Here is a 17,176-nt window from a genome sequence, read left to right as displayed (position 1 = left end):
ACTCATGATTTCCCTTGGTTTGTGCAGGAAAAACGCTGTGGAATTCATAATGTATAAATTCAGAACTAACAACATCAACAACACATAAACATGTACAATTTAGTTTAAAAAAAACAATGGGGAAGCTATTTAAACCTTATAATAAAAGTGGATGATACAATTGTTAAGTTCTCCCGCATAAAAAATAATACGATTGTGAAAAGAAAACACAAATATAAAGATGCCATTGGGTGCGTTCGTTTAGCTTCCCTGGGGCGACCCTGGTGTGTGGTGTTTTCTTTTTCCAGGCAAACGTGTGCAGATAATTACCCACGTTCGTCCTGGAAAAAAAACCCGTCACACACCAGGGTCGACCCAGGGAAGCTAAACGAACGCACCCAAAGTAATTATTTCACCGGTGTAATTAACAAGTTGGAATGACAGCTACAAATATAACTTGAGAGTCTTCTTCAATAAAGTAAACACAATTGTAAACATCAATAATATAATTGCTTAACAGTATGCCCTTTGGTACAAAGTATCAAAGGCGAAGAGTAAATACTTGTGTAGTGTTTCATCTGCCTTGACGTGTTAACTTTCAATGACATTTATGCAGTGATTTAACCTATTGCAAGCAATATAATAACTTCTTGTTTGAGATTGATAAACAGTTTCTTAAAGCTTACATATAGAAATATTAATTATAGTGATGTATACATAGTTGGAGAAGTCACATAAATAATTCTGATTGCTAGTCAATAGAATACCTTGCCATTTGTTGTATTCAAACATGATCGTCATGGTCCGACATACTACCTGAACCTTTTTTTTTTTACTAAAAAAGGTTACATAGACATGAGCTTGTCACAGTGTTGAAACAATTGAACTACCAACAGAAGTACTTTGAGGGGTTTGGAAATTTCCCTATCGTTATCATTACATATTCAATTTATATTTGTCACCTTGGGGCTTCAGAGTAAAAGCATCAATGACAGGATAGCTTTGATCTTCTCTAACTATGTGGGTCATGTACTCAACTTTACTACCATACAAAAGACAAAAATACATCAGAAGTAGAACTTTCCTTTACTTAAGAAAATATAAAAAACAGGAGCTTCATGGCTTATATGCCTATAACAAGAACAATCTCCCTCTTCTTTCTGTGGTGAATTTTTGTTAATGCAAAAAAGACCCCCAAAACTGTCCACTAAATTATTAGGAGCAAATAACATGTGCATGAACTTAGCATACCCTATTTACAATGAATTATGTAGAGACTCACAGATCAGCGACATCACTTTTCCCACTGCATGTACAATGAATAATGATACATTTTCCAACTTCATAAATTGTGGTTTACGCCCTTTTGACATACTACACTAAACATATTTACATTTGACACCCACAGGGAAAATGTCAATTGTTTTGAAATGGTTTCCTTATTTATAAAAGTACATTCAAACACAAAGCCAAGATGAAAATAGAAATGGCAGCAAATAGCAATAAAAAGTGAGGATAGAACTTTCTGTTTGTGTTTATACTTTTTGTACTTAAAGACCTGTGGAATTGTTTATCATTGGAGATGACATTTTCTGAGCACCAACAATTCTAAGTCCTTTTCATTGTATTGGAGGCACAAGGCTTCACAAAAAGGGCCAGTCTCTCTGAAAATACATACTGAATTGTTTTCTGCTTTCATGCCTTGTACGTTCTTTTCTTCTAAACAAGATACTCAATTACTAAACCAACAGTAACTACATGTACATGTACCTACAAAACTAAAGACTTTCAATATTGAGAAGACAAGGAGCTGTAAGCAACTCTTACCCTCCAAAGCTTCCATAAACAAAATTTAAAGCAGTTAAAAAAAGACTGGTCAGTGTTAAAAAAAACATTTTAGATAGAATGAATGGGATTAGTAGCGGCGCATGCCAAAACGTCCATCACTCTGTGACTGGTTATGGCGGTCCATAGATCCCCCACCAGAAGCCCCACCCACGGACATCTGATTGCTTATGTAGCCACTTCCCCCTCCAATTGGCACCTGGGGCATCAGACTAACCCCTGCTCCTAGGCCACCACTGACACTACCACTACTCATGAACGGACTGGTCATTGATGGAGTATTCAGCAAGGAGCTGATAGGCTGGCTCTGGTTCATCAGGGTTGAGATGTGAGAGGTACCTTGCATGACAAGGTTGCTGGCACCACGATTCATCTGACCATCCATCCCACCAGGAGCCCAGTTGGAATCTTGTGTGGGTGGGGTGCCTAGAAGACTTCCTCGGTGTGTTTGCTGATCAGATGCTCTGATGTGATCCTCTCGACCCCCTGCAGCACGACTATCACTCCAGTTAGTCTGCCCACGATCAAAGTTCTGGGAACGGTTGTTATCTCGATCATAACCACGCTGGTTTGACTTCCAATCGGTATGACTGCCGGAGGATCGACCACTTGGCCCAGATGCATTTCCATCACGGTTACCCTTCCAGCTTTCGCGCGAGTCGTTGCCATGTGATACCCTTTGCTGGGTTTGATGTGATGAATCTCGAGGTCGATCTCTGTCACCATCCCTGTCTCGCTCACGGTGGCTTTCACGATTATTACCGGTTTGGCCAACATCTCTACCACCATATTGTGTATTACCACCTCTATTTTGCCCCTGCCCTTGGTATCGGTCACCTTGGGGTTGTGCATTCCGTCTATCATCTCTCATGTTGACCCCTTCTCTAGACTCTCTCCTGGAATCATTTCTGGTCATTTGCTGCCTCTGTGATGTGTCTACCCTTCTATCTGGCTGATCTCGACGTTTTACGTTATCATCTCTACGGAAGTCTCCTCCTCGCCTCTGCTGGCCATCATCTCGTCGCTGTACTGCAATTTGTTGCTGGTCTTCACGTCGCTGAGGTGGCCCAGTTCGACGAGGTTGTTGCTCCTCGCGTCTCATTGGCTCGTTGTTTCTGTTTTGCTGACGTTGGCGAGCATCATCTCTCCTTGGCTGATCTCTCTGAGCCTGGTCATTGTTACGTCTTCCATCATCCCTACTTCCTCGATTTGGTGGCCCAGAAAACTTGTTACCCTGAGCTTGATTATCTCGACGTGGCCCGGAATTATCTGACCTTGTGTCACGTCGATTGAATCGCTCCTGTTGCCTATCGTTGTTGTTGGCAGCATGTGTGGTTATACCACCCCTGTTGGCATTATTTTGGAAATCGCCTCTTCCTTGTTGTTGGCCACCTGTTGCCCGGCGCTTCTGATCACCAGCGTATGGGTCAACATCTCGAGGTGCCATATTCCTAGTGTCGAGGGTTCTCTTGAAGGATGCTTGACGCTCTGCAGCGATGCGCAGCTGCATCTCCATCTGTCGCTGTTCAAGCTCCCGCTGCAGGGTCTCTCGTTCCTGCTGCAGCTTGATCCGTTCCCACTCTATCCGTTGCCTCTCTAGCCTTTCTCTTTCAAGTCGCTGCTGCTCAATGTGAAGCTGCTCCCGCTCACGACGAAGCTTATCCTCTTCTTCACGTTGACGACGTCGAATGATCTCCCTCTCTCGTCTAATGGAGTCTTGACGCTCCCGCTCCCTGCGTCTCTCCATCTCACGCATGTCACGTTCACGTTTGCGTTGTCTCTCTCGCAGACGCTGTTCCCGGATCTTCTCAAGAGAAAGGATGTCTTTACGGTCCTTGGTGTCAGCGGTGCTTGAGCGAGAGCGAGAGGTACGTTTCTCATCTTTGGCTCCGTCTTTCTTTACAGCAGGAGATGCTTCAGTCTTCTTATCAGCTTCAGAACTGTCAGCTGGTTTTCCGTCCGTCCCTAAACAGAAAAGACAATGCAATTCAATCAGCTAAAGCTTCTAAGCAGATCAGTTTGAATGCACTTAAAAATTTACAAGATGGTAAAAGCCATGCTTAAAGGAAAAAAAAAACGGTTAAAACTTTACAAAGCGATTCATAATTTTTCGTAAGGCATACCTTCTGCCTTCACAGTATCATCTACGGTTGTCTTAGCATCAGTCTTGTCATTTGTACCCTCCTCCTTCGGTGTCTCAGCAACCTTCTCTGTCGGCTTCTCATCTTTGATCTCAGGCACAGCTCCCTTGTCGTCTTTTCCGGCCTCGCCAGCTGGCTTGACATCTTTCGTTTCTGGCTTATCTGTGGGCTTCTTCTCCGCTCGGTCCTTGGCATCCTTCCTCTCAGCTATTTGCTCTGGCTTACGACCAGAGGCCCCTGATGTGGAGGTCACTGGGATCATGTTGGAGCGTGCCTGGACAGATAGCAAATGGAAAACAAATTAGTATATTAAGTCTATGATAAGTACAATTTGAGAGGCATGGCTGACAAAGAGTCTGAACTGGTTTTCAGTTTTTCTTTCCAATATTTTATCATACAAATTTGAAATGTTGCAATGTGTGCCTGTTTTCTGTTCTGTAGAAAACAATGACATTTTTCTTCCCTTGTCATATTTCAAGTAACCTGCAATAGCATGAAGGGCCTTGTAACACAAAGCAATTTGTGCCAGGCAACTTGAAGGCAACCAACTTTAACATGCTACTAGACCACATTGATAGCACAGGAGTAGCTTTTCAAACAACGTCCTATAATCCCCAAGAATAATTATGCGAGTGCATTTTCTTCTTGGAAATTGCCTGTAACTGGTTGCCCGAGGATTGCCCATGTGAATGGACCCTACAAACATTCAATCATAGCCATAATGTGCAGAAAACACTTACTTTTTCCACATGGATAGTGCGACCATGAAGCTCTGTACGATGGAGATGATTAATGGCTTTAGCAGCTTCAGAGCTGGACGACATGGACACAAAGCCATAGCAGAAGGCTCTCGGACCTCTAGCATTGGTTACTACCTTGGCTCCAACCACCTATGGAGGGAAGAGTATAACAATTTAAACCTATTCCAATAACCATTCTTATTTTCAAAATATTAAAATAAATAAGCCGGTGACATTCTTTGCTAACAAGCATCAACAGACAGTTCCATCTTAAAGGAACCATTGCCTTGGATCAGTCGAGTTGGTCTTTGAAAAGCGTTTGTAACCGTTTTATAAAAAATGCATGGGTAGAAAGATGTTGTAAAAGTAGAACACAATGATCCACACAAACATGCCTCGAAATTGCACGGTTTTCCTTTTACCTGGCAAACTAACACAGTCGGCCATTTATGCGAGTACAATTTTTGACTCTCATAAATTGCCGACAGTGTTAGTTCGCAAAGTAAAAAGAAAACCATGCAATTTTGAGGCAAATTTGTGTGGAACATTGTATTTTACTTTTGTTATTATCTTTCCAACCATATGCATTTTTTAACAAATGGTTACAATTGTTTTTTATAGACCAACTCGTCTGATCAAAGGCAAGGTGTTCCTTTAAATGGCAAGATTAAAAAATATATATGTTCACAAATTTGCCCATAGCTTAAACTTCCCTTTAAAAAGTAGTCTTCGCCTGATATGCATAGATCTTGAGAATTGTGTACAGCAATTTGAGAAATGAGTACAGCAATTACAGTTCAAAACTAGATGATTGGAAACAATCAAAACCTGAAGGTGGCTTGTCACAATATCATTTCGACTCAGGTGAACGATTTAGCTCCAAGAACTACACAAGTTGTACTTAAATGTATAATGTTTAATCACATGAAGTGCAGATAATTTCATAACGAATGTTGACCTATGCTTTAAATCCAATACATAAACTGAAAGTGTTCAGCATGGTTCAGCTTGTGCTCCAGTCCCCGACTGCTCCTGGTGCCGACTTACCTTTCCGTATTTACTGAATGAAGCTTTCAGGTCAGCCGCTCTAGTATTCCTTGATAAGTTGCTCACCCACAAGTTACGGCCAGAGGTAGTGGAGCTGCTGCTAGAACTGGGACGTGAAGACCCTGAACTGCGGCGATCTACCCAAGCAAGAAAATATATGTTTTAAAAAAAATCAATAATATTTGTTTCCTTCTTTTTTAGCCTTTGATTAAGACTCCGCTTGGGTTGACACGTCAGGCCATTAATTATTTAGGGAAATTTATATCATTATGTCCTTTTGGTTGGTCAGCAGTTTAAAACAATTAATTTTATTACCTCAAAATTAAAGGACTATCTTTTACTGCCTAGGCAAATTCAATCAATTTTGTGTTCAGTGGTCACTCAAGATAAAATGTTTCAACATAAGAAAATACTGGTTTGCCTAGCACAGTGATAAGCAATTGTTATTTTGGCAGCCTTAAAAAAATCAGACAACTTCTTGAAGATGATTTTTGAGGTTTTGGTTCAACTAAAAACGAAAACCATTCAAGCATTGGGCACAATATACAGGCCTGTGAGTGGGGCATTAAAAAAAAAGCAGAAAACTGTTGTCCGGATTTTGGGCCATCGGGAAACTTGTCTGGATTTTGGGCCAGCACTACGAAGGTTATAAGGCTTTAAACTGCAGCGTAGTCAAACACTCACAGAAACATAGGCCACAATTCTTAGATTGTAACAATGTGTTGTGCATCCTCATTTTCAAGATATTTTGGTATCATTCCTTAGACAGGTATTTCACAAGCCTGATGCATCCTCGCCACTGACTGCCAAAATATTTACTTGTCGCAAAAAAACACACTACAAAAGTGTAGGAAAACAATGTGTGCCCAAGTCTTGTCTCAGGGTGTTAGCTTTTTAATACAGCTTTTAGTAAAGCGGCCTCTTGGTGCAATGGAATAATGACATTGAAGTACATGTTTATAATAGACATGGTGCTAAATTAATTTTTAACAACTGCTCCAATGAAAGACCACCGCGGAGTAATTTACTGGGCCTAGCCCCTGACTCACATGTCAAAATCAAATCTCAATTAAAGTGCTTTTTGATTCCAGGTATGTGCTGCTTGATGATCTATTTCGGATGTAAAAAAGGGAGATAAAAACGAACAGGAAAAAATGCAGAGCAGCAAGAAAAACGCGAAGTGGGAAAATGAAAAAGCGGAAATCTGCTTTAAACCGGAGATTGCACAGGCCTGAATATAGAACTCGTGATTTACCTCTTATTTCAGTTTCTTAAAGAAAATGCCTAAGAATGCAACAGTCTGAAAAAGTCACAAAAAAGCCAATTCCAAGAACACCAACCTTTATCATCTTTAGAAGTTGGAGATCTTCCAGAGGAGCTAGAGCTGGAAAAGAAATCACGCCAGAAATGTCAGACACAAAAACTTAGAGTGTGCATTGACTTACTACTTACCTGTATGTATGAAATGTTTCTAACACCATGCTTGCTCAAATTGCATTAGTCAGCTACCCAAACAATGTCCACACACCGCTACATAGACAGCATATTACTTAGCAAGATGGTATCTTTATTAACAAGTAAATTATGCAGTTTTCTTAAAAGAAATTGTTTCAATGGAATTGCTTTTTATCAATTGATGGAATAGCTTTTTGAAACAAGTAAAATTGTAGTATTTCCACAATTTTCATCCAGATTCTAAAACAGGTCAGTTCAAGTGCAGGTACATGTCTTTAAACATTGTTTTGAATTGGAAATTACATTCCAAATTCCATTGAAACAAAATCCCCGTCAGTGCCAGAGAAGGGAATATCTCAGTTTAGCAAGTGAAGTTCCGCGAATGCCTTTAGTGATGTTTAATGTCTGTATTTATTTGGAATGTTGAATTTTTCATACAGCGATTGTTTTTCATTTGGGAAGCATCTCAAATTATTTGTCGTGAACAAATATCAGTCATATTTATTTCTGAAGCAGCTCCTTGCTTAAATAGTTTCCCCAGACATCAGATGGCATGCGGCAGAAGCATTAGAGCTTTAGTGATGCTAATTGAGTTTATAGTATTTTTTTTACTGAAGTCGTCATAAAAAAAAAGAATCTTTTTTCAGTGAAGTGCAAGTTTCAAATGTCAGCGACTTGTTTCATCTGCTACAGTTGACACAGCTTCAGATAATGTTTTATCGATGGAATCGTGGTTTAGAATGTGATGTTCAATGAAATGCACGACTCTCATGCCACGCCAAGATCTGCACTCGGTGTCCTCCGGTCCCAGCCTCAACATCACGTCTTAAGACTCTGCAACCTCAACTAAGATATCGACCAGTAACCACACCAACTGATTTGCGGAAGACAAACGATTTTTCTCTTTTAATTGATGAAATTAATCATTTAAGCCTCAAAGGTCCATGGATCGTAAGGGCATTTCAAAGTGGATACGGAGCATCCCCAAGCCATTTGATAAATTTATCAAAAAGATGTCTGCTGCTGTTTTTTGTTTTTGTATGATGTTATTAACACCCAGGCGTTCTTTGCATGATAAGGTATTCTAGCTAGTATCAGTAATATCAATCATGACCAACAAACCTTTTGCTGCGAGAGCTTGCAGCTCCGGCTGAGGAGTTTCCTTTCTTGTCTGAGCTTGTCTCTTTGCCGGAGGAAGATGTCTTACTCGGCGTCACCTTCTCGTCTCCCTTTTCTTCCTTCTTGATATCCCCCGCTGGGGACTTATCGGTCTTGTTGGCTTTCTCGGGTGTCTCAGACTCTCCTTTCTCCTTCCCTTCCTCATCTTGTGCCATCTTATTATCGACTGGAGTGGTTGACACGTCACCCTGCTTGGCTTGAGATACTTTTGGTGTTGACTCGGCCAGCTCTGCGTCAAGCTCGGACATGAAAGGCTCATCTACATGCACTACTAAGGATTCACTACCCTCCCCTTTGCTTTCAACAGAGGTATCAAGCAATGCAGCGTCTTCAGTCGTGATTGGTCCTCCAGAGGTGTCTTCTTCAGCACATGATGAAGCAGGCTGTTCTGCTTCCATTTTCTGATCCTGATTAATACTTGCTGAAAGGGTGAGGCAATAATTGTGAGCACATTTTTGGGGTAAAGAACACAAGGCATCTTCCAAAATGGGAATTGGAATGTGAGCATCCGTCATCATCATTTGAGACAGGAATTGTCGTTCAGGTAGATTCACAGGAATTCTTAAAAGAAAACTCACATGATGTTAACTTCACAGAATCCAATCTTAACAATTTTCCCCCGGATTTCCCTTTTTTAATACTTATAAACAGAAATAATAAGCTACTTTTAAAAACGATGATAAATGAAAGGCTTGTTTCCGGCTACTAAACTGTTGCTTTCCCTCAGGCTTTGCATCAATCTCTTCATCTCTCAGCAGTCCGATAGACCTGGATCACAACTGCACACAGTCTCTTGCAAACTGTACATATCTTGCTGTTCATCAACGACAAGCTCCAGTTTCTTCAAGTTGCAAATGCTGGTGGACAGCCCTTATTGAAATGAAGTTCCTGTGAAGGCGGATAAAAGGCCGTCTAGTCTTGAAGTAGCCTCAGCAGTAACATGTGAAGATCTATTTCAGGCACAGTCAAACTACATCAACATAGAAGGTTTTCATAAGCCATCACACCAACCTTGGTGGATGGTTTAGCTGAGGATGTTTGGAGCTAGTTTTCAGGAGTGCTTGTGCCAATAATTTTGGCTGTTGAGCTTATTAGGGTTACATCTAAGTATCTGCTGGGTCATCTGGTTTTCTTGAAGAATCTCGACGCGAGTTTAACCCTTGCTCACACTCAAGAGAAACATGCTATGCTCTTCATCTGACCAGCAAGTTGTCAACTCGTCGTCCCATCAATCACTTCCGACAAGTGAATGGCATCGTAGGGTATGTGCTGGCGTCTCCCTGAAGCAGAGGCTATGATGAAATGCAATGGCCTGCTTTCTCTCTGTTGCCCAAGTTCTTTCCAAACGCCTCCATCAATTATTTATTTTGTTCATATAATTATCTCCAGCAGAAGTTTTTATAAGTTTTTTTTATGTAAAATTTTGTTTTTGTTTTCAGAACTTGTGAATATTTCCCAATTTGGTATCTATCTGGCCATTAACAACTCAACTTTTACCACTGGACATGGTTGAATGAAAAATAAAACTGCTGGAAAGAATTTAATGAATTTGTCAGAAACAAGCCTTTCTATTTTTGTATTTTGTGTATGTTCAGCGAAGTAACTCAAGTACTGCATTTGTCACTGCTTAAAATGTATGTTTTTATGTATTTGATCAAGATTTTACCTTTTTCACCTACTTCTTGGGCAAAACTTTCAGACTCCTAGAGAGAAAAAACACAAGAAAGGAGAACACAACCATCAGAATTTGTCTTACAAATTACATTGTTTAAAGGAACACGTTGCCTTGGATCGGTCGAGTTGGTCTTTGAAAAGCGTTTGTAACCGTTTTTTATAAAATGCATATGGGTTGAAAGATGTTGTAAAAGTAGAATACAATGATCCAGACAAACATGCCTCGAAATTGCACGGTTATCCTTTTACCTCGTCGAATAACACGTTCAGCCATTTATGGGAGTCAAATTTTTGACTCCCATAAATGGCCGACCGTGTTAGTTTGCACAGTAAAAGGAAACCCACGCAATTTCGAGGCAAACTTGTGTGGACCATTGTATTCTACTTTTAACAAATCTTTCCAACCATATGCATTTTTTTTTAAAGGGTTACAGACGCTGTTTATAGACCAACTCGTCCGATCCAAGGCAACGTGTTCCTTTAAGGCCTATTATCATAAATATGTAGCACTCATGCTGGACTTATTGCACAGAATTGGTAAGGTGATGTGTGTTGGGGCATAGTTGGGCGGGTTGGGGTATGTAGGGGCAAGTAGGTAGACACATTTAAACCGGGGACCGATAACAAAAGAGGACAACAGGAGGTCCACTGTTGCAGGCGTTTATACACACTTGTGTGGGTTTGGGTGCAGGTTTGAAAGTGGTATTGGGGTGTGGATCTTGTGGAATGTTTGAATACCTCTTCTGTGAATAGTTGGTCTTCCTCCAAGCTAATGTTGAGGACATCCTCATCATCATCCTCCTGGGTCCCCAGCATGGCATCCAAGTCAATATCCTCCATCTTCAAATAAATGAGACACGGTACACATGATACAACTAGTACATCATCAATGAGTCAATGACCCCCATCATTCAAATGGTTTGAAATGAAAGATACATCAGAGTTAGCTTGAAATATCTCTAGTCCACCAGATTTTTCACTCGGAAATATTTTATGGTTCCCTTTCAACACTATGGGACTCGTAATACGAAGCAATATGAATAATCAGTGATTTCTCTGTAACAACACCAATACTTGGGAGCTCAAATTAAACTAGCCAGCTGGACTAGTTTGCTAGCATTTGTACCGACAGTCCTCGGGTGTTTTTAATCAGGGATGCCAAGGGCTCTTTCCTTCAGAGCCTGAATTTTTTTTTTTGAAAAAGGGGTCACCGCCCCCCCCCCCGACCAAAAGAAAGTAAAAACATAACAGCACTTTCTAAATAAAACATAAAGAAAAAGAAAATTCTGACCATCAACCCCCCCCCCCCCCCCCCCGCCCCTCTTTCAATAAAATATATTTTCTTCGGCCAGATGAAATACGGAGCGCCGAAAAAAATCGGGGAAAATTTGAAAAAGCCGGAATTCCGGCAATAGCCGGAAAACTGGCATCCCTGTTTTAATGACATTCAGCCAATGGACCACTGATCGAGAAAACACAATCATATTAACTCGATGATAAAAGGTAACTACATTTCCATCATACAATGGGCGTGATTGGCTTTGGCTACACTGCGAGGCATCAAGTTCTCAACACGCATCTATTTTAATGTATTGCAACTGACATTAATGTGAGCAATTCTCGAGGAGGGAAATGATGTCTGACCTTATTCATCCCTTCTTCCTGGCTACTCTCCATTTCATCAGTCACTTCATCCACGACCATCCCCTCAGAGTAGCCGTCCATTCCCTCCTCACCTTCATCTTCAGATTCTCCTTCCTCATCCTACATTTAGGATTAAAAAAAACTGGATAAAGGGCAAGTCACACTGCATTGATAACAAAATTGATAATGGTAACGACGCAAAGAGACTGCATTCTATTGGTTGAAATTCTCCATGCAGAATTCGCCAGTGCTTAACTTAACCACACTCATTCAACCAATCGAGGGTGTGCATTTTTTATCGTTTTCGTTCTCGGGGCCTGTGTGACTTGGTCTTAAATCAGACAAGGCAAAAGACTCCCTGCACAGATCGACAAATGGCACCATTAAGGCATAATCAGAGAAGAAAAAGAGATAAACAAACATAACATAGAAAAACTAAACATCATGACAACCAACAATATCTGGCAATCATGTCTATCATATTCCACAGTAAGCTTGAGTAGTCCCTTTAAGTTACCCAGTTCTACTCAGTACAAAAATTAACTGAACCTAAAAGTTCAATCTTCTGCATAATAAATGAAAATGGACAGAGGATGTCCGTTTTGAAATTTCCAAGTTGATAAGTTGAAATCACCAACGGCACTTTGGAGCCAGCCCAAGGACCGGTTTATCAAACTAATGAACAACTGAACCAACTCTTGAACTGATTTTTGATTGACACATACTGTGGAGAGCTTAGAGCTGATAATAACTGGTATCAGAGTGAGACCAGAGATGGACAAGTGCAAACTCGTGTTTCACGCCCATGTTTCACTTTTTACTGGTCATAAACAAAGGTTTATACACACCCACGTGACACGCTCTCCACCAATAGGAATAGCGAAACTGTCCGAGGTATTTATGAATGTCTTGTAATGTATGGTAGATTTTATGAATCCATATCAGTTCTCTATAAACACGCACAAACACAAAACCACAGTTGTCCCTGCACACAACAAATTGTGTAAAAAGTACATAACTACAGCAAGTGGCAAGTCCAAGCTAACCAACAATCAGCATGCATGGATATTCATTTTGTATAGACAATGTTTTTTAAACGAAATTTCCTGATAATAAAACACAAATTCAATATACAAATAATAACACGAGAGATTAACTTACGCCAGATTTCCCCTTTGATACTCTTTTTCCTGTAAATAGGGAAAAACAATTATTATAGATTGGAAGTGTCACATTTACATGACTGAGCTAAACAGGTTAATGGCAATTTAAACTTGTTTATGTGTACCACCTTAACAATCATTATTTATTTGGAATTTTCTTATTTTAACACTTCTGAATGCTGTGTTATTGTCAATCAAATAATAAGGCCACAACCTCAAGGTTTTAAAAAAACTAGCTTCACTTCTGCCGTTGATGGTGTGCGTAAAAAATGATGTCATTTATAAAATTATGGAAGGGTGTTTTGTACCCCTATGTTGCAACAAAATATCAAAATACTCCTAGTGCTGGGCGAATAGTAAAATTTTGGTATTCGGTAACCACTGGCCAACTATCCGAAATTAACTGGATATTCAAATAGTTTTTTCCGCCAATAGAGGGTGCTATTAAATTTTTTTTTTAAATTGCCGCTAGAGGGCGCTGTTCGTTTGTGAATGAGATCTTATGGGCGGATTGATATTAGTTTTAGACAGTGTCACTCGGTTCATTCATAAAAATAACCGGATCTAATTTAAAGATGGCGATTTGCTAATTCTTTTGATCGTGATTGACTCTATGTAAAGGAAAACTTTTGTTATCTTTGGCCAACTACGTCAGAAATGTCATTGTTTTAACTCTTCACGGAGGTGAGCAATATTAAATACTTAATTTATGCTGTTTTATGCCGTCTTAATAGAAGTTTCTTAAGGATTCAGACAAAACATTCCTATCAGTTGTCGCCCGACGTCCAAGGATATTCGGATATTAAAGAATATCCGGTTACTTGGTTGTAATTACAGGACTATCCGGTTTATAAACAGGTATTCGCGCCCATTGCGGATATCCAGTTAAGAAAAAAAAGGCATTCGCGGTTACGGATAGGAAAACCTATTCGCCATTAACCGGATATTTGAATTATTCGCCCAGGCATAAATACTACACAACTGAAACCAAATAAATACACATGATCAATGACAAATTGTAATCAGCAGAATACATGGTTAAATGGCACTTTAAACTGTTGCGGACACTTTTACAGGGAGGTACGTACTTGTTGGGAGTTTTTTGGTTGCACTTCCTTTGGGAGTTGTTGGAGTGTCAATAAATATCTCGTTGGGATCTTCACCATTTTCTGTCAATGCCTGTCAGAGTAAATGAAATCAAATTTTAAATAGTAGAATTCTGCTAACGAACCTTAGTCATACAGTCTAGTGCGACTCGAAATCTACTTGAAACTTTTTGCCCTTCTTGTTTTAATGTTAGCTGTATTATTTCACAGATTTTTGAGGAATATTTTATGCCATGGCATGTTAATCTGTTAAAAATAGTGGCTTCTTGCAGGTTAGCCCAATCAATAGTGCCAATACGCTGGACTCCCTCTGGCGGAGGGAGGTCCGATTCTAGGCCCTGATTCGTGGTTCTGTCATGCAGTCATAAGTAGAAGTAGAAGTCATGTCCACTGTGCGTATGCAACCAATACGCCCAAAAAGGTCACAGCGCTGTCTGTCATGTCAGCGCGCATGCGCAACAGCTAACATCATGGATGCATATTCAACAGAGCTTGCACAACATGGCAACTTTGGGCGCTTTTCCTGCATATGGATCATTCTTGGCCCAAGATGTCAACGATTGGTCTATTTATTTATCAACACAAAACTGTTTTTGTGGTAAATGATATTTTACTGAAGTGAAAACCATAAGAAATATGTAGTTTAACCCAGACTTGACACTTCCATGCCCCATTTGACTGCACGAAAATGAGTTGAATGACGGCAAATCGGCGAGTTGACGGCAAGTGAAGTAGTATGTGAGCCCAAAACAGAGCCCACCATGACTCAAAAATTTGTCAAAGTGAAGAACATTAATTCAGCAATTATAATAATAATTACTGGACACTTTTTTTACGAAGGTTAATGAGGAACATTTATTCTGATCTTCCTGCAAGTCTCTAATTACCATGAAGTATAATCAGTGTCGATGTCCACACGAAAGAAAATATGAACAATGAAGGCTGGCCACTTCAGTCAGAGTCAGACAGTTTGGGTACAATTAGTTGCGAGAGGGTTACGAGTCACTCCCATTCAATGCAAGGCGAAATGGTCAAACACGTACAATTTCGACAGCTAGTCAACAGATTTGCTCAATTTTTACCCCTTTCGAAAATCATGACATAAATTCTATGAACACAACCTTAATCCTCAATATCTAATGAATAACATTCAAAACACCATTGAGAAAGTATTTTGAAATAAAGTACAAAAACTTACCAGATCCCGGAGCGAAACAGTCACAAATTTCCCAGGTTCTATTTTGAACCTGTCGCTTCGCCATTTTGTGACTTGCTGATGTTCATTGCTGTTGGACTAAACCATTCTGTAAAAGGGGTGTTATAAGGCAGCGCGACAGTGCGTGTGCGCTGTCCGTTTACTATGCCCGCTGTTCACTCACTTATTAAAGCACTGCCGCACTGCAGCACCCCTTGTAACAACCCTTTTACAGAATGGTTTAGTCAAACTCGGCTGCGGCTCGGTCGGCAGGTAGTCAATTCAATATGGTTGGTACCTGGGGTTGGGTTCAGCGCTTGGGGTCAGCGCATGGTAACCAGCGACAGGTTCAAAAATAGAACCTGGGAAATTTGTGACTGTTTCGCTCCCGAAATCTTGTAAGTTTTTGTCCTTTTTTTCAAAATATTTTCTCAATTGTGTTTTTGAATGTTATTCATTAGACATTGAGGATTAAGTTCGTGTTCATAGAATTTGTGTCACTATTTTTTAAAGTGGTAAAAAATGAGCAAATCAGTTGACTAAAATATTTCGCCGTCGGCAGGAGGCTTACGTTGTCGCAACTAGGGTACAATATGACTTGAGTATGAAATGAATTGGGTACGACAATTTGGGTAAAACAAAGTGACATCGGTACGGTGACCTGCTTCGATGGAGGATAAAATACGAAAATAAGAATATAAATAATTTTATTCTAGATCAGACCAAAAAAAAGATTTATTTAAAAAAGGGAAATTAAGTTGCGACACTTATGTACAGTTAACACACAATTGAAGAAGGTAAAGACTTCTTTATCCTGTCACCATTATTTCAACCATTTTTATTAAAAATTATTTTGAGTAAATAAGATAAAACATATTCTTTCAATTTCATAAAAAATTTAAAAAATGAAAATAAAATCAATGGAAGGGTTACGGGAAATTTGTCTTGCTAAGCAAGGAAAGCAAATCACAACTTGTGATATGTTTTCCTTGGAAAATAAACCATTCTTCATTTGATAAGGTAAAACTTAGATAAATAAATTCAAAAACAATAAGTATTCCTGTAAATATTCATAATTTACACAGGTTTCAAATTCAAGTGATTTTTTTTTATGAGGTAAAAAACGCGACAAGGGTGTCGCTGGTTCCCTGTCGCACATCCCAACTAGCTGTTTATTCTAGTCACACATTGTGAAAAGTGTACGAAGTACCAGTTAAATGTACGACTTGGTGTTTTTTGCAAGACCTACCGTTTGCAATCTTTCCACGAGAACAGCTTTCACTCCTTTTTGGTCAAGACCCCGTTTTTCCAGCTCTAGCTTGAGGTCGGAAACACGAAGATTTGTAACCTTCTTTTTCGATAACTCTGGGAAAACCATCTTGATGTACGATAAAGATTGTTGGCCGCCTCAGCCTGCTGCCAGAAAATGCTGGAATGTTGAGTTGAGTGCAGCACTATCTAGCATGCATCACATACACACCACACGCCGCATGCGCCGTGGGCTCCTCCAATTTGCCAAAGCGCGTGTGTGGCTCTCATTGGTCCCCGGCTCTCTGCCCCTATTATCTAACGAGGAGGAACCAGCTAAATTTGTGACGCTGCTCTATTTGCATGACGTCATCATTTTGTGTGCTTTACATCATTTTAAAAACACAGAAATCGACAATTATCACTATATCTTTTCTAATCTTGTTCTCGCCTTTATATTTTCAATATACCTTTCGAGTATATAGCTAAACATTAATTTTGGGGTTATCAAAATTGGCACCTAGATTTGGACAATAGTTTCCTGCTCCGAATGGACATGGAGTGATGCATGAAGTGGATGTCCGAGCATGGAGGGGTCCAAGAGAAGAAAAAAAAAAAAATTAAAGGTCGGATTGCGCATGTGGAAGTTGCGGGATTCGAACCCATGAGATTGGTTCCAATGGGAGACTTTCTGGGACGATAGAGGGCAGCAGACTTACCGGGTAAATCCATTGTTCTCAGAATTATGCGCATGTTCAGA

General features: G+C 40.0%; 1 protein-coding gene across 1 annotated transcript; it reads right to left on the bottom strand.

Annotated features, from left to right (window-relative positions):
- Positions 1-309: 309 nt before the first annotated feature.
- LOC117287752 (SAFB-like transcription modulator) lies at positions 310-16,633 on the bottom strand. Its single transcript, XM_033768255.1, has 12 exons — positions 16,418-16,633; positions 13,956-14,046; positions 12,866-12,894; positions 11,705-11,824; positions 10,799-10,900; positions 10,053-10,089; positions 8,330-8,807; positions 7,093-7,136; positions 5,753-5,889; positions 4,706-4,855; positions 3,948-4,239; positions 310-3,789 (listed from the first exon to the last, which is right to left on the bottom strand). The coding sequence occupies exons 1-12, from the start codon at positions 16,544-16,546 to the stop codon at positions 1,895-1,897; spliced, it is 3,504 nt and encodes a 1,167-aa protein (XP_033624146.1). The 5' UTR covers positions 16,547-16,633; the 3' UTR covers positions 310-1,894.
- Between the last annotated feature and the right edge of the window lie 543 nt (positions 16,634-17,176).

Source organism: Asterias rubens, chromosome 3 (assembly GCF_902459465.1).
Source record: "Asterias rubens chromosome 3, eAstRub1.3, whole genome shotgun sequence".
In the NCBI taxonomy this organism is placed as follows: domain Eukaryota; kingdom Metazoa; phylum Echinodermata; class Asteroidea; order Forcipulatida; family Asteriidae; genus Asterias; species Asterias rubens.
Note: the sequence above shows the minus strand (reverse complement) of the source record. Positions and strands in the feature narration are given on the sequence as shown.

What these genes read in the sequence shown, in the direction of transcription:
- LOC117287752 (XM_033768255.1), bottom strand. Translation starts at nt 16,546, where the DNA reads ATGGTTTTCCCAGAGTTATCGAAAAAGAAGGTTACAAATCTTCGTGTT. An exon ending in AGGAAGAAGGGATGAATAAG is followed by an intron (nt 10,901 to 11,704) that starts GTCAGACATCAT and finishes ATTTATTTGAAG; the next exon opens with ATGGAGGATATTGACTTGGA. An exon ending in ACCAACTATTCACAGAAGAG is followed by an intron (nt 10,090 to 10,798) that starts GTATTCAAACAT and finishes TTTTCTCTCTAG; the next exon opens with GAGTCTGAAAGTTTTGCCCA.